This window comes from Tinamus guttatus, unplaced genomic scaffold (assembly GCF_059628265.1).
Source record: "Tinamus guttatus ecotype Peru unplaced genomic scaffold, ASM5962826v1 Tinamus_guttatus_pri_ptg000710l, whole genome shotgun sequence".
NCBI classification, from domain to species: domain Eukaryota; kingdom Metazoa; phylum Chordata; class Aves; order Tinamiformes; family Tinamidae; genus Tinamus; species Tinamus guttatus.
The window spans coordinates 5097180-5113256 of NW_028289244.1; the positions used below are offsets into that span (position 1 = coordinate 5097180).

The 16077-nt window shown below is 50.2% G+C and overlaps 1 protein-coding gene across 2 annotated transcripts; it reads left to right on the plus strand.

Moving 5' to 3' along the window:
• The first annotated feature begins 407 nt into the window (after positions 1-407).
• Positions 408-15832, plus strand: SH3TC2 (SH3 domain and tetratricopeptide repeats 2). 2 transcript variants are annotated; one of them, XM_088536877.1, is made up of 18 exons: positions 408-459; positions 1875-1994; positions 3191-3295; positions 3569-3696; positions 4374-4479; positions 4848-4991; positions 5117-5318; positions 5988-6061; positions 6392-6587; positions 6940-7076; positions 8213-8254; positions 8358-10061; positions 10158-10338; positions 11856-12006; positions 12624-12746; positions 14124-14274; positions 14931-15127; positions 15493-15832. In XM_088536877.1, exons 1-18 carry the CDS (start codon positions 426-428, stop codon positions 15682-15684), a joined length of 3987 nt encoding a protein of 1328 aa, XP_088393003.1. In that variant the 5' UTR covers positions 408-425; the 3' UTR covers positions 15685-15832. The 2 variants fall into 2 exon arrangements, with proteins under 2 accessions (XP_088393003.1, XP_088393004.1); XM_088536878.1 differs by lacking the exons at positions 408-459; positions 1875-1994; positions 3191-3295; positions 3569-3696; positions 4374-4479 and having other exon boundaries at positions 4873-4991; positions 5133-5318.
• The last annotated feature ends 245 nt before the right edge of the window (positions 15833-16077 follow it).

Consider the following 16077-nt stretch of genomic DNA (forward strand, 5'->3'; position numbering starts at 1 on the left):
GAGATGATTTGCAGGCCTTAACCATTCTATGATTCTATGATTCTATGTGCCATCAGTTGCATGCTGAGGTCTAACAGCCTCTTCAGGAATCCTAGTCCTGAAAGATGGGATGTCTACAAGGCAGGAAAGCAAAGCGGGAATGAGAGTTCATCCCGGCTGCCCAAGGGATGCAGCTCAGCAGCCAGACAGGCTTCACATCTGGGATTCGAGGAGTTCTGCTGTGCTTCAGGTGGGAGATGAGCCTTTGCAGCCTTGTGTATGCCAACAGCATTTGTGCTTCCAGGGAACTCGTTTTCGGCTTGCTGGGATATAGCTCTGCTCCAGTGAGACCTGCGTGGCGTGGGCAAACCTGCCCTCGGCGTGCAACAGTAGGAGCCAGCGGGAAGCCAGTCCAGGAGCAGCTTGGAGCAAGGCCTGGATGGAGGATGCTGGACAAGCCCCAGCAGGGTTTCCCTGCAGGTGAGACGGGTGCTCACTTTGGCAGGGAGCTGGGGGGCCGCATGGGGACAAAACTCGGCTTGAAGCTCAAGCAGGCGCTGCAGTCCGCGGGACGGCCCGTGCAGCGCAGCGGCCGGAGGGAGGAATGACAGGAATGTGCCACGTGGGCCTGGTGACAAGTGCGACCGGCCGGGGGAGGCTGCTGAGCTGCGGGGCTGGCACGGGGCAGCGGCAGCAGCCGGTGGGACGGGGCCAGCCCCTGGCGTGGCCGCCCCGTCAAAAGGGACATTGTGCATTGTGAGAGGAGCCCGGGTGCCTCGCGGAGCCCGTGACAGCGGCAGGAGCAGCCACCGGGGCTGCCGGTGATGGTGGACACATGGGCTGCTGCTGGGGGGCCCATTGGCACCAGGAGCTGGCGCTGGGCTGCACAGGTAAGTGGCTCCCACGTCCCCTGTCCCAGCAGGGCTGCAAGCGCTGGGAATGCAGGGCTGCCAATGCTGGGAATGCAGGGCTGCCAGCGCTGGGAATGCAGGGCTGCCGGGCAGAGCCCGGCGTTGCACGCTGGCCGCTCCGGATGCTTGCTGCTTTTCCAGGGATGCCCCCTGCCTTTGCTGGGCAGCTTGCATACCCCACTGGATTTACATGTGTGAGGAAGCAGATCGGACATTTTGGCCAAGGAGGGTGATGCAGGGGGTTGTTGGGTTATTCTTGTGCTGTGGGTTTTCAGGAGCCCCCTTGCCACCCCTGTCCTGCTGTCACTGCTGCTGGGAGCACCCTGGGCCGTTGCAACATTCACAGAAGCCCACTGGGTACTGCAAGGGCCCAGAGTCAGCAGGCAGAGGTGACAGTGCCCTGCAAGGCAATTCCCATGCTGGCATGAAGGCAGCCCGCATGATCTAACCATCCCGTGCTAATGAGATGGGAAAGGGAGGCAGCTCAGCGCCCGCGGCTCCAGCTGCATGTCCCCCGGGAAAGCGGGTGCTGGTGCCAGTGTCATCCAGCATGGCCTATGGCTCCTGGGACCTGTTGTTTGGCTCTGCATTAGGGTTGTCTTGGGAGAGTTTCCTGACTGGGGTTACAAAATATTTCAGCACCAGGTTGGTAAATGAGTCACTGGCACAACCAGCCGTGACTCCCTGCCAGCAGTTTCAGTTTTATCTTTTGAAAAATCTCCCAGTTCCCTTTCTGAGCTTGGCCCAAACACAAATAAACACTGAAGTGGTGAGTGCCACAAGGACCAAATCCAGTCATCCTCGCAGCTGGGCAGGGGCCTGACGCCTGCCCGCTCAACCAGCTCTGTGGGGACCTTGTCGCAGCATCTCCCCTGCATCCCCCTGTCTCCAACTCATCGCCGCTGTCGTTGGGTTGTACGGAGCCCTCGTGGCCAGGAGCACCCTGCCACGGTGCTGACCGCCTCTCCACAACGTGTTCCCCAGGCCAAGAGTGTGACTGCTGCTGTCCCGGCTCGCCCGTGCTCCTCTCCAGGTGGGATCACCTGCAACACGCCGCAGCCAAGCGCTGGGGAAGATGGTGGCAGGAGAAGACCATGGCACCAGGTACCCGGGGAACGGAGGGACACCTCGGCCGTGCGGATCCTGCCCATGGGATCCTGCCCGTCATTGCCTGGGAATAACCCACAGTGGGAGGGAAGGAGGGACATGTTAAACGCAGTTAAACCCAACCTAGGTAGGAGCCAAGGTCTCTCTTAACTCTGGTAGGAGCCAAGGTCTCTCTTAACTCTGCCTCTGTCTCATTTCACTTCCCTCTCTCAGCTTCCCACCTCTTTAGAAGAGGACAAAATACGTAGATGAAGTCCTTTAATCGTGTTTAAATCGCCTGCTCAGAAGTGAAATGGAGAGCCTTTTCTTTTAAAGAAAAGCCCACTCATTACGTGTACAGCCTTGGGCAATTCTTTTCTACTGCTAACTATAAATAAAGTTTATAATTCTCTGCAAATCACAGTTTATTTCACTGACTAGCACAGCTGACTAAGTAAAAGGAACTTCACAGTTCCGGTGAAAAAGAGTGACTGAAACCACAGGACTTTCCAGCTCCAGATCTCTAGATACACAGGGACTTGCCTTACAAAGCCAATTTGATTGCTAACAAAAAAACTACGTTTTTTAAGCTTATTATCTCTCCACAAACAATACAGTTGTGAATACACAAGCTGGATTTTTATGCCCCACAGCCATTATTAATAGAATTAACAAATAAAGTTCCACTTATAGATTATTTTCTGGCAATAGTTGATGATGCGTGAAGCAGAGAGAAAGTGGCTTGGATTTCAGATCCATGCCAGCACAGGAGTGGAGAAAATCTTATTTCAATTGTCAAATTAATAAGCAAAGCATTTTACGAAGCATTACCCTTGGCTCTGCTGCACTGGAGAAGTGTTCTTACTCTGAGATCCCCTCCCCAAAATGACCCCGTTATAGAGTCACCTTGCTCCCAGATCTTATCCAGGAGGGTCTGTCCCTAGGATAAGAAGTGAATTCCTCACTTTAAGGTTACTCCAGCACTGGGAGGAAGCCAAACATGAAGGTTATCTTGTGGTTAGGACACATTAATCCCAGGGTTGCTCCCAGCATTGAGCAAGATCTTAAGGTGATACCAGATTCACATAGTCCTGCAGACAAATCTGCAATGTGACCCATGGACTTTGCTTTCAGTTGACTTGATTAGGCAGAATGTCCCAGACCCCTGCCATAAAATGTGACAGCAGCTCTTCTGTGTCCTACCTCCCCGTTAGGTAATGCCAGAGAGCCAGAGACAAGTGATTCTGCTCCAGAAGCAGCAGACGACTTGCCAGACACCTCTTCAGTGCTGCTGGCTGTTGGGGAGGGCTTTCTGCCAGGTAAGATATGGCCTGCAGCACCACACAGTCTTCCAGGGGTTGCATGTATCAAGGACTGGTACCACAGCTGGAGACTCTGGGCATTTCTTGAGTTTCTTATCTTTATTGCTAGTGTCTGGAGAGAGAGGGTGGTATCTATTTCTGTTGTTTGAGCACTATAACCAAGTAACTGCTGGAGGCACGGGTGGGACTGAGTGCAGGGGAGGCTGTGCAATGGCAGAGGCTCTGCATGGAGCTCCTTCTCCCCTTAACTCTGCACATTTCCTTTGCAAGAGATTTCACTCTTCTTCTCTGTTGAGAGCTGCTCTTCCCAGTGCCCGAATTCCCAGCTCCAGGAAGCAGTCAGGAAGAAGCTGTGGGCTCTGGAGAATGATGACCGAGAAGTCTGTGCTCTCTTCAAGGTAGGAGCCTCAGGCCCCAGCAGATGAAAACATACTACTGGAAGGCACCTGGCCTTTATGGGATGTGTGATGGGGCACCAAACTCAGCAGAGAAAGAGCAATTCCTCCAAGGAATGTAGGTGTGTGCCCCTGGATACTGGCACTAATGGCATGGGAACAGTAGCAGAAAGAAGGGAGAGATGGATACAAAGCTGAACCTCATATCAGGAACATGACTTTGGAGGCACTGAGCTGCCTGAGGAATCATGCACATAGGGCTATAGTGAGTGCTAAATAACACGCAGCATTGCATAGGACTAGGTTCATCAAAGCTCTGCAACAGGATTAGGTCCCCGGTGGAATTGCCTGTCTCCTCCGGGAAACCAGCCTAGATGAAGAGGAGATAGGCAAAGTGTGCAGGGACAGCACTATTCCAGTTCCTTTGCCTTCCATTGACTGCACCGTAGGGAGCTGTCACTGTGGTTACTCCATCCCTCTTGGCTGACAGACTCAGCTGGTTGGACCACATTCCCTATAAGCCCGGACAACGGGACTAGCTCGTATAGCTTTAGCTTGGAATATGCTAATAAAAGATTTCCTATTCTCATTCCAGGATCTAATATTATTACCACACTATCAGGAACTTCTGTCAGAGCCCCAGGACTTCCCCTTATTCCTGCTTTGTCCTCTTTGTTTAGGAGCTCTCAGCCAGGCTGGTCTGTGTACAAGCACAGGAGGATCGGTTCCTGCTCACCTTTAAAACCCTTGAAGAAATCTGGAAATTTTCCACATATCTGACCTTAGGTAAAGTATTCAAAACATGAAGCAGGCTGTGGAAGATAAAAAGAGACAGTGTGTGAAGAATTTGGGGAGGAGTTATGTCACACCAAAGACATGGTAATATACTCAGGTAGACAGCTTAAAGAGGAAGGAATATGAACAGAAAGACCTTGGTGACCATTTGCAGATTCATGAAGCCATTTCCTGGCTCAGTAAAAAAAGGCACAGGAGGGTGTAATCCCTTTACTGCACCTGGTGGGAATGGGAGCAGAATTAGAGGTTGCTGCCTCACAGCGTGGTTGCAAATGGCAGATTGTGAGATATTCCAAGAGTGTTCTGGCTGTTCTAGCAAAGGAGGATGTTAACACTGTTTTACCCCTTTGGTCTTTTAGGCTATGTGTCCAAGTGCTTGGAGCAGCTTCTCTTTGACCAGATATACTGGCTAAACTGTGCTCTTATGGAGGACACTGAGATCAAAGTTACTGTAAATGAAGATCGCCTGGCCACCATATATCTGGGGCTGCTACTCCAGGAAGGTGAGAAGCAGCACATGTGTAGGGACTTTCTCATAAGCATCTTAGCAGGACTGTGTTGTAGCTCCGTTATGGGCTCCATCTTGAACTGATGCAGTTGACCTAGGCATGGCTCTTTCCATCTGCAGGTAACTTTTTTTCCAGGGCAGTGCCTACTGTCTGCCAGACAGAGGAGGAACGAGAAGATGGCCTGAAGTTCTGCAGCAATGAGCTGATGCATGTGAAGAACATTGGAGATGAGTTCAAGTGGGAAGGGATGTCCTTATTGACAGGTCAACGAGGCCTGGTGCCCGTGACAGCTCTAGAGCCAGTACCTCAACCATTTTATCAGTAAGTAGATGTTCTATTACAGCTCCCAAGCCAAGATTAATTCCTTATCCTCACGCACCGCTATAACTCAAGGATGAGGAACTGCTTTTACCTCTGACAGCGAGCAAAGACTGCGTCATTTTATGCACACATACATAGTGTATACAGCCACTGGAACCAGGTCAGGTCCTGTTCAGGGCAAAGCCAAGGTCCTTTATTCTGATCTCATTCTATATGATATTAAGTCATACATGGAGTTATTTGGATTTTTTCAGATGGGTAATTTGGAGAAAAACAATAGCCCAAGGCTTAGGTAACAGCAGACAACATGAGGCCTCATGCCGGACACTGACTAAGCCTCAGAGACACCCACAGCACATTTTTTATTCATATGGTGACATTCTTCTATGGATTGTCAAAATCATCCTGTTCTGCAAGATGCAGAAGGCTCTGCAGGATGCAGAAGGCGCACTCAAGCCTGCAGTCAGGAGATGTAACCTGCTCTCCATGCCCAGTAGCACCACTACCAGGGATTAATGGATTGGCCATGCTGGCCATGCTCTACATGAGTGCCAGTGCTCACAGGGGACACAATATTATTCCTGCTCATGTGAGGTGCTCCTTTTTGGGTGGAATGAAGACAGAGGGAAGGACTCGCTGGTATTTCTCTGGCTTCCCTTTGCCTTGCAGGTGGTTCTTGAAGAACCATGTTGTGAATTTCGGCATCTCCCAGGAGATAAGTGGGACAACTTCTCAGACAATTGGTGAGTGACATCTGTGTAACATGGTCAAGGACACAGCTTTTGCAATCTGGGTTCAGCCACAAATGCAAAAGGCGCAGCTACTGTTCTGGCAATGAAACATCATTGCGAAGTGCTTGTGGGAAAACTGTATCTTTGGCCTTTCTATAATGGGGAATATATCCTGGGAATTGCATGTATTTGGAGGACTGATCTGAAGAGCCTCGTTTATGGGACAAAGAAGTAGACATCTCAAGCTAAACTCGTGGTCTCTCCTTGCCTATTTTTTTTCTAGCAAGGAAGCTTGAAGAGCAGCCTCACACACTAAATGCAGTTGTTGTCTTTGTTTCTCAGTTAAAGGCAGCTGCACAGCCAAAGAGGACCACCGAGGAGAAACCTGGAATGAACTGAGTTTCTCCAAAGGAGACGGCATAGAAGTCATTGGCTTCCTTATTCCAGGACTGCCGTGGTTTGTGGGAAAATCCCAGAGCAATGGGAATATCGGCTTTGTCCCAACCACATGCATAAATCCTGAGGCCTGTGAACCTCTGTAAGTTTACTGTTACTTTCTAGATGAATTTACAGTTAGGAGGAGGGGAAGGGTGGACTCTGAGTCCCAACTCAAGTGTATGTATTCAGGGCAGGTTATCTGACTTGCAAGAGCTTCACAGAGAATCCATTTGACGTTTGCTAAGAAGCCCAGGCCAGGCTCTTCTGCCAACAGGTTGCAGGAATCTCTGCCCAGAGAGAACTATCAATTATTATTGGAGACAATTCACTTGTCTCCAGTAATTCTTAGATAGGAACAAATCTGGCCATGGGCTAGACCTCACTTTAGGTGAAGATAGCCCAATGCAGCTATGCCACTGTTTCAGCTAAAAATGTTCTTGACTTTGTCATAGGGGAAAGGGCTTGGAATTTCTGAGCGAAGAAGAGAAAGTCTCCCTGCTGCGCGTCCCCTGCAATGGCAACGAGCAGCACTTCACCACCCTGCTCAGTGACCTGGCACGCACGGACATCACCTCCGTGTACCGGCTCGGTGAGTCCTCCCCTCTCTGAGGTGCCCAGCCCCAACTGTGTCCTTGGAGAACAGCTTTGGGCCATGCCTAGAGAGCTCCTTGCTCCAAGCTGCTTGGGTGAGAGAACTGTGCCTGGAAGAGTTCCCTGCTCAGCCTGGTCGGGGAGGCTGTAGATACCCTTAGAAGCTGGGCTCTGCTGCAGTGCAGTTTAATTTAGTCTCTACTTCTAGGGCTGTGGTTCACCCTTGCTGCTCTGGACTAATGCTGGCTATAGGTGCTCGCTGTTGACCACCTTGCAGTAAGAGATGATCCTGCTGAGATCCTCAGAGAGACTGGAGGGTTAGGAAAGGCTTTGGGAATAGGATGAAATATGCAGCATGAAGAATTCAAACTCTTTTTTGTCCAGTAGTAAAAAACCAAAAAGCCTATCTGGCTTCTCCCGACAGGTCCGTGCAAAGCCTGGTCTCCTACCATTGCCTGACCTTTAGGTGTATATTGAAGAGCATTGCACAGCTAAAGTGATCATGATATTGTCTCTGTACCCAGAGCAGGAGCCAAGAGACCGGGGTTCCTGGGTGCAGTTCTCTGTTTTGCTGTATTTATGGTGTGGCTTTTGGACTACAGCTAATTAGTCTGCCTCAGTTTTCCGCCTTCTTACTGCCTAGAAGAGCAATGTGGTCCCAAATTCCCAAGGGCTTCCCCCTTGGGAAGCCATGGGGTTCAGTCACTTTGCAGAACAGACCGTTCAGCATTCAGATGCTCCAGTGAAGGTACAATAAGCCTGAGGGTAGAGCCTGTCACAAATATGTGTATATCTGAAACCTTTGAACAGGCACAACAAAGCTCTAAAGTGAGACAGAGCTGATAAAACACTACCCATGAGAAATAAGACCCGCTTGTTCCTGGGCAATTGTAATGTTGCTAGTGCTCACCCCATGATCACCCGACAGCCTTTTGCCATATTCTTACCTTGGAAGCAGGAGTATGTGTTGCATGTGCTGTCCAGGGCCAAAAGCGAAACTGTGCTTCCAAATACTGGTTCTGGGTTTAGCAGAGCAGCAGCAAATCTCTGTAAGGTTTAAATGCAGTGTCTGCATGCTAACGTTGACCAAGGCTTTAGGCTTCTTGTTTTTTGTTTGTCTCCTTGTCTGTGTAGATGGTTTTGAACCCACAGCCACATTCCCAAAAGTACCACCAGGTGAGTATGTGGAGGGGGCAAAATAGGGTGTTTTTATGATGACTTCAAAGAGTGAATTTTGACATAGAGAAACATCCCACTGTGATCTGCCTGTCCCTTGCAGAGGCTGTTCTCCAGAGCTATAAGGATATTCAGCTGCTCCAGTCTTGGGAGGAAATAAACAGCTTTACAACACCTAGCACCTCTGAGAAGTCTAGCCCAGGGAATGAATCAGCTCCTGCTACGCTGGAAGATATCTTCCTGGAGAAGTCAAATGACTTTGATGATCCCAAGTTCTTCATTGACCTGAATGTTGGACACATGGAGGATGCTGATGTCTTTGATCCTATATTGACCTTCCTTAACCAAAGCAGTTATGTGCCCAATTTTCAAAGCCTCTACGATCTCAGTTTTTCCTTTCTCAGCTCCACTTTTTATGGTTTTTCTGATGAAGATGAACTGGTTTTGTACCTTGAGACCTGCAGGAACTGGGCCAAGAGGACTCATTCAGCCTGGGCTCATATTCGACTCTGTTTCCTCTTGGGTAAGCTCTGCATCAAAAAGGTCAAGTTCTCTCAGGCTCGAGTCTACTTTGAGGAAGCTATGAGCATCCTGGACATGGGTTTTGGGGATCTGCCCCTGATGGCTGCATTGCATGTGAACCTTGCCTCCATCTACTTGAAACAAAACATGAAGAACAAGTTCTCCTCTTTGCTGGGGAAAACAGTGACTTTGCTTGTCTGCTTGCCTGGCCACTCTTTCAGCTCAGAGAATGAGCTGGAAGTCATGAAGTACATCCTCAGAGAAGCCATTGCTGTGGGTAATATTCCCTTGGAGGCCCGGGTCTGCTTCCTTATTGTCAAGCTCTTCTTACAATTGGGCAAAAATGATGAAGTTCTACCCTTTACTGAGCACCTTCAATGCCTTGCCACCACTTTACTCAGCCCAGACACCAGCGCTGTGCCACTGGATGCCACCCCCATCTTGAGCCACTTGTATGACAAGAAATACCTGCCAAACATTGCGCTGGCATCTGCCAGGTTGTTTGTACCCAGTGGTGTCAAGGGGGCACCAACACCCATTTGGAGAGCCGGCTTCATCCTCCAAAATACATCCAAGCTCCCAGGAAGTCAACTAGAAAGGAGCAGCATCCCAGCAGTGTCCTGCTTCTACCTGAAGCAGGCACTGAATTTCTCCCGTGACAACAGAGCTGTGCCCACCCAGAGGACTCTGTGTGCCATCTTGTCCCGAATGTATCTCCAGCATGATGTGTTGGATGGGGCAGTTTGTTACGCAGCCACGGCCGTAGCTCTAAGCAGGATGATGAGTGAGGAGGAGGCTTTTGAGTCTTCTCTCTATTTGGGGTGGATGTATCTCTTGGACAGCCAGCCAGGCCCAGCTGCAGAGATCATGTGGCAGCTCCTACACTCACTGCATGGGACGGACAGTGTGACTCAAGGTGGAGCCGTTCACAACCTGCTGGCCATTGCCCTCAAGGGAGAAGGGCAGGTGCAAAAAGCTGCAGAGAATTACCTCCGGGCCCTATATAAAGCCAAAGAGACTGGGAACAAGAGGAACCAGGCTATCACCTTGGCTAACTTGGGGCAGTTGAGCCTTTCACATGGGGCAAAGCAGTTGTCTGAGATCTACCTGCTCCAGTCTGCTGAGCTCTATGCTGAGCTCCAGGGCACTGAAGACCTGGAGATGGAGTTGGGCCGGGTGCTGCTTTGGCTGGCACAGGCCATGATAAACAGGCAGAGGATAGAAGATGGCAAACTCTGTTATGAACTGGCACTGCTCTTTGCCCTGAAGTGGCATAATGTGAGGAGTGAGTAGAGCTTTGCTGGTGGGAATCAGGGCAGTGCCCACCTCTGTCCCTAACACAGCTGTTGATCTGTCCTTTTCCCTTCTCTGTACCATGCAGGTCAGCTTCACATCACTGAGTCTCTCTGTCATTTCTACAGCAAAGTATCCCCCAATCTCCAGGCCTGTATTACCTACCATGAGCACTGCGTATCTCTGGCACAACAGCTCCGGGACAGAGAGATGGAAGGCAATATCCAGCAAGCCCTCAGCCAGCTCTACCAGGCTCTGGACACATCCAAGTAAGTCCAGCTCACGGCTTTTTTTCCAGTCTAGATGTTCTTAAAGGGGTATCTCTGCTCACCCGAAGCAAGAACAGTGGCTTTTCCAAGGTGTTTGCAGCAGGGGAATATACTTAGAAGGTATGGAAGGTATGGAAGGTGTGAAGTAGCCCTAGCTGTGCCTCTTACATGCTGCTGAAGTTAGTGAAATGCTGAGAATGGCCAGGTGTCCCCGTGCAGTGAAGAGGGGAATGGTTTAATCTCAGATAGAGCTCTGGGATAGCTTGGAAAACACTGAGTTATGAGCTGGGATATGACTTGGGTTTTCCCAAACTGTTTTCCAAAAAGTCATTCTGTCTTGATCTGAGACGACACAAAGACTGAGAATTCATCAATTCCTTTGATGGCTTATTCCAATGATTAATCATGCTCAGTAGCAAAAATAGATTCCTTATCTTTTATTTGAATAAGTCTGGCTTCAGCTTCCAACCATTGAGTCTGCCCTTCCTAGCTCTGATGGAAAATTTTCCCCAAGGATGTATTTAAAACCCCATATCAACTCACCTTTCAATCTCCATTTTGACATGTGCAGGTGACTGATTAGATTAGGTAGAAGGGGAGTGAAAGAGACGTGGGTAGACACCAGAGTCTCTGTATTTTTTAAAGGCAAGTGTGTCAAATAGTGGAGAGTTAGTTCCCATGTCCCCAGAAGGACGAATGGGCAGGGGTTGTCATTATTTTGGATGTTAGGTCAGAGGGAAGGAATTTAGGAAGCAGATGCCTGTCATGTGAACAGTGCTATTTAAGACCACAAAGCATCACACTGAATTCAAAGGACAGCTGGGGCCCGGTTGCCAGCAGGCAAGACACCATGCAAACAAACACACCTTGGGCACTGCCCATCCTTCCCTTCATCACAGTTGCCTTCTGGAGACAGTGTCCAGTCTGGTAACTCTGTCCTGCTGCTCGTCCCTTTGACCTGTGGTGACCAGTGGCTTGCAAAGGGGCTACAGGACCATGCACATTTGGCTGCAGACCTGTCTCTTGGGCTGCACCAAGGTAAAAGCAGTAGGCAGAGATGTCACTCTGGATACCAGATGCTGACCAGAAGACGAAGGTACACAGCACTTCTGGGCATTGGTGGGACTTCTGGGCTTAGTGCAGGGGAGGCAAATAAGTTGTGCAGGGGAGGCAAATAAGTTTTGCAGGTGCCCCAGACAAAACCCTCCTCTTATCATCTGAAATGAGCAGAGCTGGTGAGCAACCTCTTTGGGAACAGGCTCCCACAGGGCTGAGGTGAGCACTAGGTGATCGGCAGCTATCCCAGGCTGGCCTAAGATTGCCAAATGATACACACGCATGCACTAAAGCATGGGGAATTTTACCATCTTACCGCTGATAAGAGCTGTGTCTGTCCATTTGTCTCCCAATGGCAACCGTGGGAAGAGAAGATGGGATTGCCAAAGCAAATGGAGGTGTTGGGATAGGTTTGCAGTTGTGATTTCTCTGTAATGCTTTTTTGCCTGTTACCATCACAGAGCTTTGAAACAGTCCCTGGACTGCACCAAGCAGAGTCTAAGGATCTTCATTGACCTTGGGGAGACAGTCAAAGCAGCAGAGGCCTGGTTGCAGGCAGGCAGGCTCTACTATCTCCTGCAGGAAGACGAGTTGGTGGAAATGTACTTTCAGGTATGAAGGAGGCGGCTGGCCTGGTCCCCATTCTTGTCATGGCTAGCTGCATTACCAATGCAGAGTTGTGGGTTGGTAGGAGACATTTTGGAATGGGAATATTGGAAAGGAAAGCAAATACGCTCAGGAACAGTGGAAACTTACTACTGTGAGGAAGAGCATGCATTTTCTGACTGCAAAATGACACCAGTGCCATTGGAATGAAAATACCTGTTCTTCACAGAAGTTAATGTACCTGCCCTCAGTCCTGCCAGCCATTTCTCTCTCTAGGCTCTCTGTTCTCCTTGTTGATGTTCATGCTGGCTCCATCACACCATATTGAAAGCCCAGGGCTGGGGCAGGTGCTGGCTACATTGTCCCAGTTCACATCTGGATGTCTCTGGGTATTCCAGCTGATCAGTCCAGCACACTGACCCAGCACAGAGACGTGTTGTTGTTCTCTGGCTCCTGACTTCATCCTTGCACTCAGCACTTGCAAATGCATCACGACCGTCCCACATACCTGCTTGACAACATGTATGCGTGCTGTTTGGAGCACTGAGATTCACATCTATGATTTAGTTCTGTTTTGAGACAAATCTCCTTCCAAACCTCACTACAGTTTCTTTTCCTTCCAGGCAGCTATTCAGACTGCTGTGAAATCTGGGGACTTCTGCTTGGCCATGGACCTTTATGAAAAAGCAGGCGATACCTTTTTTAATGGTAGCCGAAACAGAGATCGAGCAGTGGAGTATTATAGGGTATGGACCCCTCTGAGCATTTCTGTCCTTGTGTTCCTGTGTCCCCCCCTGCTAGGGGACAGCCATGGAGGGCTGGCTGCAAAATCACATGGCAAGGTTGAAAGGATGAGGGTGGAGAGAGGTGGGGTAATTCTGAGTGTGCCAGAGCAGGAGCATTGCTGTGTATGGGGCAATGGGGAGGCCTGGAGCACGGGCACATTTTGCAATAGCTTCAGGTCTCCCCAAGGTTCATTTGAGAGCAGTGGGAGGGTTTCCAAGCAAGACTGCCCTTGTGCTCTCCTATACAGCCTCTGACCAGAGTGTGAGGATTTGAGCATAGGTTAGTGAGTAAGCTGTGAGCTGAAGGAATTAGCTATGGCCCAAGAAACCAGGCAAAAATAAGTGCACCCTATGTCTGGCCTCCTGGTTGATGGACAGAGGAGACCACAGGACAGGAGGCTGAGCAAGGAACTGCTGACAGGAAATCATAGAATCATAGAATGCTGAAGGTTGGAAGGGACCTCTAGAGGTCATCTAGTCCAACCCCTGCACACGCAGGGTCACCTAGAGCACGTGGCACAGGACTGCGTCCAAGCGGGTTTGGAAGATCTCCAGAGAAGGAGACTCCACAACCTCTCTGGGCAGCCTGTTCCAGTGCTCTGGCACCCTCACTGTTGAGAAATTTTTCCTTAAGTTCCTGTGGAACTTTTGGTGCTTCAGTTTGTGGCCATTACCTCTAGTTCTGTCGGTGGCCACCAGTGAACAGAGGCCAGCACCATCCTCCTCACTGCCTCCCTTGAGGTACTTCTAGACACTGCTCAGGTCCCCTCTCAGCCTTCTCTTCTCCAGGCTGAACAGGCCCAGCTCCCTCAGCCTCTCCTCATAGGGCAGATGTTCCAGGCCCCTGATCATGAATGTGTCTTTAAAACTTCTGCATATCTCTAGAGACTAGCATCTAGCTAAGGTCTTCAGGGAGGTGCCTGCCAGATTTGGGGGAATAACGTTTTTTCCTTCCAGTGTAAACCCTCAGCTGGGACAGGCAGGCAGCAGGGAGCACGGCCATTTCCACACAGCCTGGCCCCAGCTATGGTCTAAGCAGGCCTAAAGGCAGGGGCCTTGCAGCATAAAACCTGGCAGCTTCAGATATGAGCTGGTTGCTCCCGAGGACGTTTTCAGAGTCAGGATATCAGGCACCTAAGGAAGAGCAGAGAAGAGAGGTCCTGAGGACCACACTGTGAGATGTGAAACTATTTTAAGGGGAAGGAGAGGCTAGAATTAGGACATCCAGCACCCTTGTCAAGCTCTAGGTCCATCTCTTTCAGTTCAATCACCCCTCCAAGGCAAGCGCAGTACTGATACCTCTAGGAATTGTCTGAACTCACTGTTTTCTCTCTTCAGGGAGGTGCTGTGCCCTTGGCCAGAAAACTGAAGGCCATTAAGACAGAGCTACGGCTGTTCAATAAGCTAGCAGAGCTGCAGATTGGGCTGCAGGGCTACGAGAAGGCACTGGAGTTTGCCACGCTGGCAGCCAGGCTGAGCACCAGGGTGGGTGAGTGATGCAAACTCGTGGGGTACGGGCAGTTCCTGGGGAAGGGGCTGCCTTTCCGAATGAGAACAGCATGCATGTGAAAGGAAGATATTCCTACTTTCATAAGATCTCCGGACCTATTCTTATCCTAAAGAGTAATATCTTTTTAAAGCCACTTCCCTTTTTAAGCCTCATGATATCCACAGAGAAGCGCTCTGCTGCGGTGTGGAGGGACTGGTCTGAGCGGATGGGATTGGGCTGAGCAAAGGGTTGTTGCTACACCAGAGCAAAGGAAGTATGAGAAGGCACAGAACACAACTGTTCCTCTCTTCATTCGTTCTTCTGATAAACTCATGCCTTCCTACTATGGGAATAGTTAGATCACACAATAGAACAGGCAAAGTGTCAGAGATGGAGCTAGTCTTCTAATGGTCTTTCCAGCAGTGAAGGAATGCTCTGGTCAAATGATACTCCCTGGCCAATCTGTCCTGCCTTGATATCAGCAACCCTATCCATGGCTCTGTCTTCTCTGGGCTGTCTCTAAGCTTGCTGACTCCTAAAGACGTCTGCACACCCGGACTGTTGAACAAATGCATCCCCAAATGGCTCAGAGTGCAGGGCTGGCAATGACTTAGGAACATGCTGCAGGATGACTCTATCAGCAACTCTTTTTCCAGGAGATCAACTGCAAGAGCGAGTCGCCTTCCATCGCTTGGCTACAGTCTACTATTTTCTGCAGATGTATGAGATGGCTGAAGATTGCTACCTGAAGACCCTTGCCTTGCATTCTCCCTTGCTGCAGTGTGCTGGAGAAGCCCTCTACTACTCCAAGGTCTACTGCCACCTTGGCAACCTGACCCTGCACAAACTGAAGGTAGGAAACCTCTTTCCATGGTGCTGTGTTGAACATACTGGTCTTGACAGAGAGATGAAGGTGGAATATTATATTTGCTGACAGAGCGGCCTCCCATGTAGATGGCTGCATCCTGTGACCCTTTGACCTTCAGCAGCTTTAAAATAAATAAAATAAACTATGCTGGCACATCAGGTTTTGAGAGGGGGGAAGGCAGTTTGGAAAGAAGGGCTGGCATTTAGCTATGACAATAAAGAGCCCGTTTCTATTAAGCCAAGTGTCACAGGGTTCTGCCTGGAACCACTGGGCTCTGCTCCAGATCGTTCGCACTGTGTGACCTTCATTTAAACCATTTCCTAATGCTTGTCCCTGTCCCTTATGGTTAGGATGAACAGGATGCAGCAGGCTACTTCCTCTTGGCCCTTGCAGCAGCAACCGAAGTGGGAGACCAGGAGCTGCAAGGCAACATTCATGCCAAGCTGGGTCGCATCTACAGTGCTCCTCTCTGCCACGTGGACACACCGGGATGTACCATGTATCGGGCCAGGTGGCTGAGCGAAGGAGGACACGTCGTCTGACCGGCATCCAAGGGGGACTTGAGTGTAGCCAGTAAAGGCAACTTTCTGCCTCGTTGCTGGCACAGGTCCATGTACTTTCCAGAGCAAATGGCCTGCAGAAGGTCCTGTGCAGCATCCTGAGAAGGCTGGCAGTGTTTTATCTTCTCCTCTGACAGATGTGGGACCAAGAGCTTGGCACGCTGTCCTCCTAGCTTCCTGCAAGCCAGCCCTGTGACTCGAGATTTCCATCCATGGCAGCAACCTGCACAGGGAGGACAATGTGGGATATTACCATGGAGCAGGGCAGGAGGGGGACTCCGTTGCCTGCCTGGACCAGGATTCTGGAGCACAGGCTTGGTGGAGTGGAGCTGAGCACTAGATGGCACTGCAGGAATGTGGCTGCCTGCCTGGGAC

Bases quoted from the DNA above. Each gene is read 5' to 3' on its own strand.
- SH3TC2 (XM_088536877.1), top strand. From the start codon at position 426: ATGCTGGACAAGCCCCAGCAGGGTTTCCCTGCAG. The intron at 460-1,874 runs GTGAGACGGGTG...CGTGTTCCCCAG, and splicing joins CCAGCAGGGTTTCCCTGCAG to GCCAAGAGTGTGACTGCTGC. The intron at 14,275-14,930 runs GTGAGTGATGCA...CTCTTTTTCCAG, and splicing joins CAGGCTGAGCACCAGGGTGG to GAGATCAACTGCAAGAGCGA.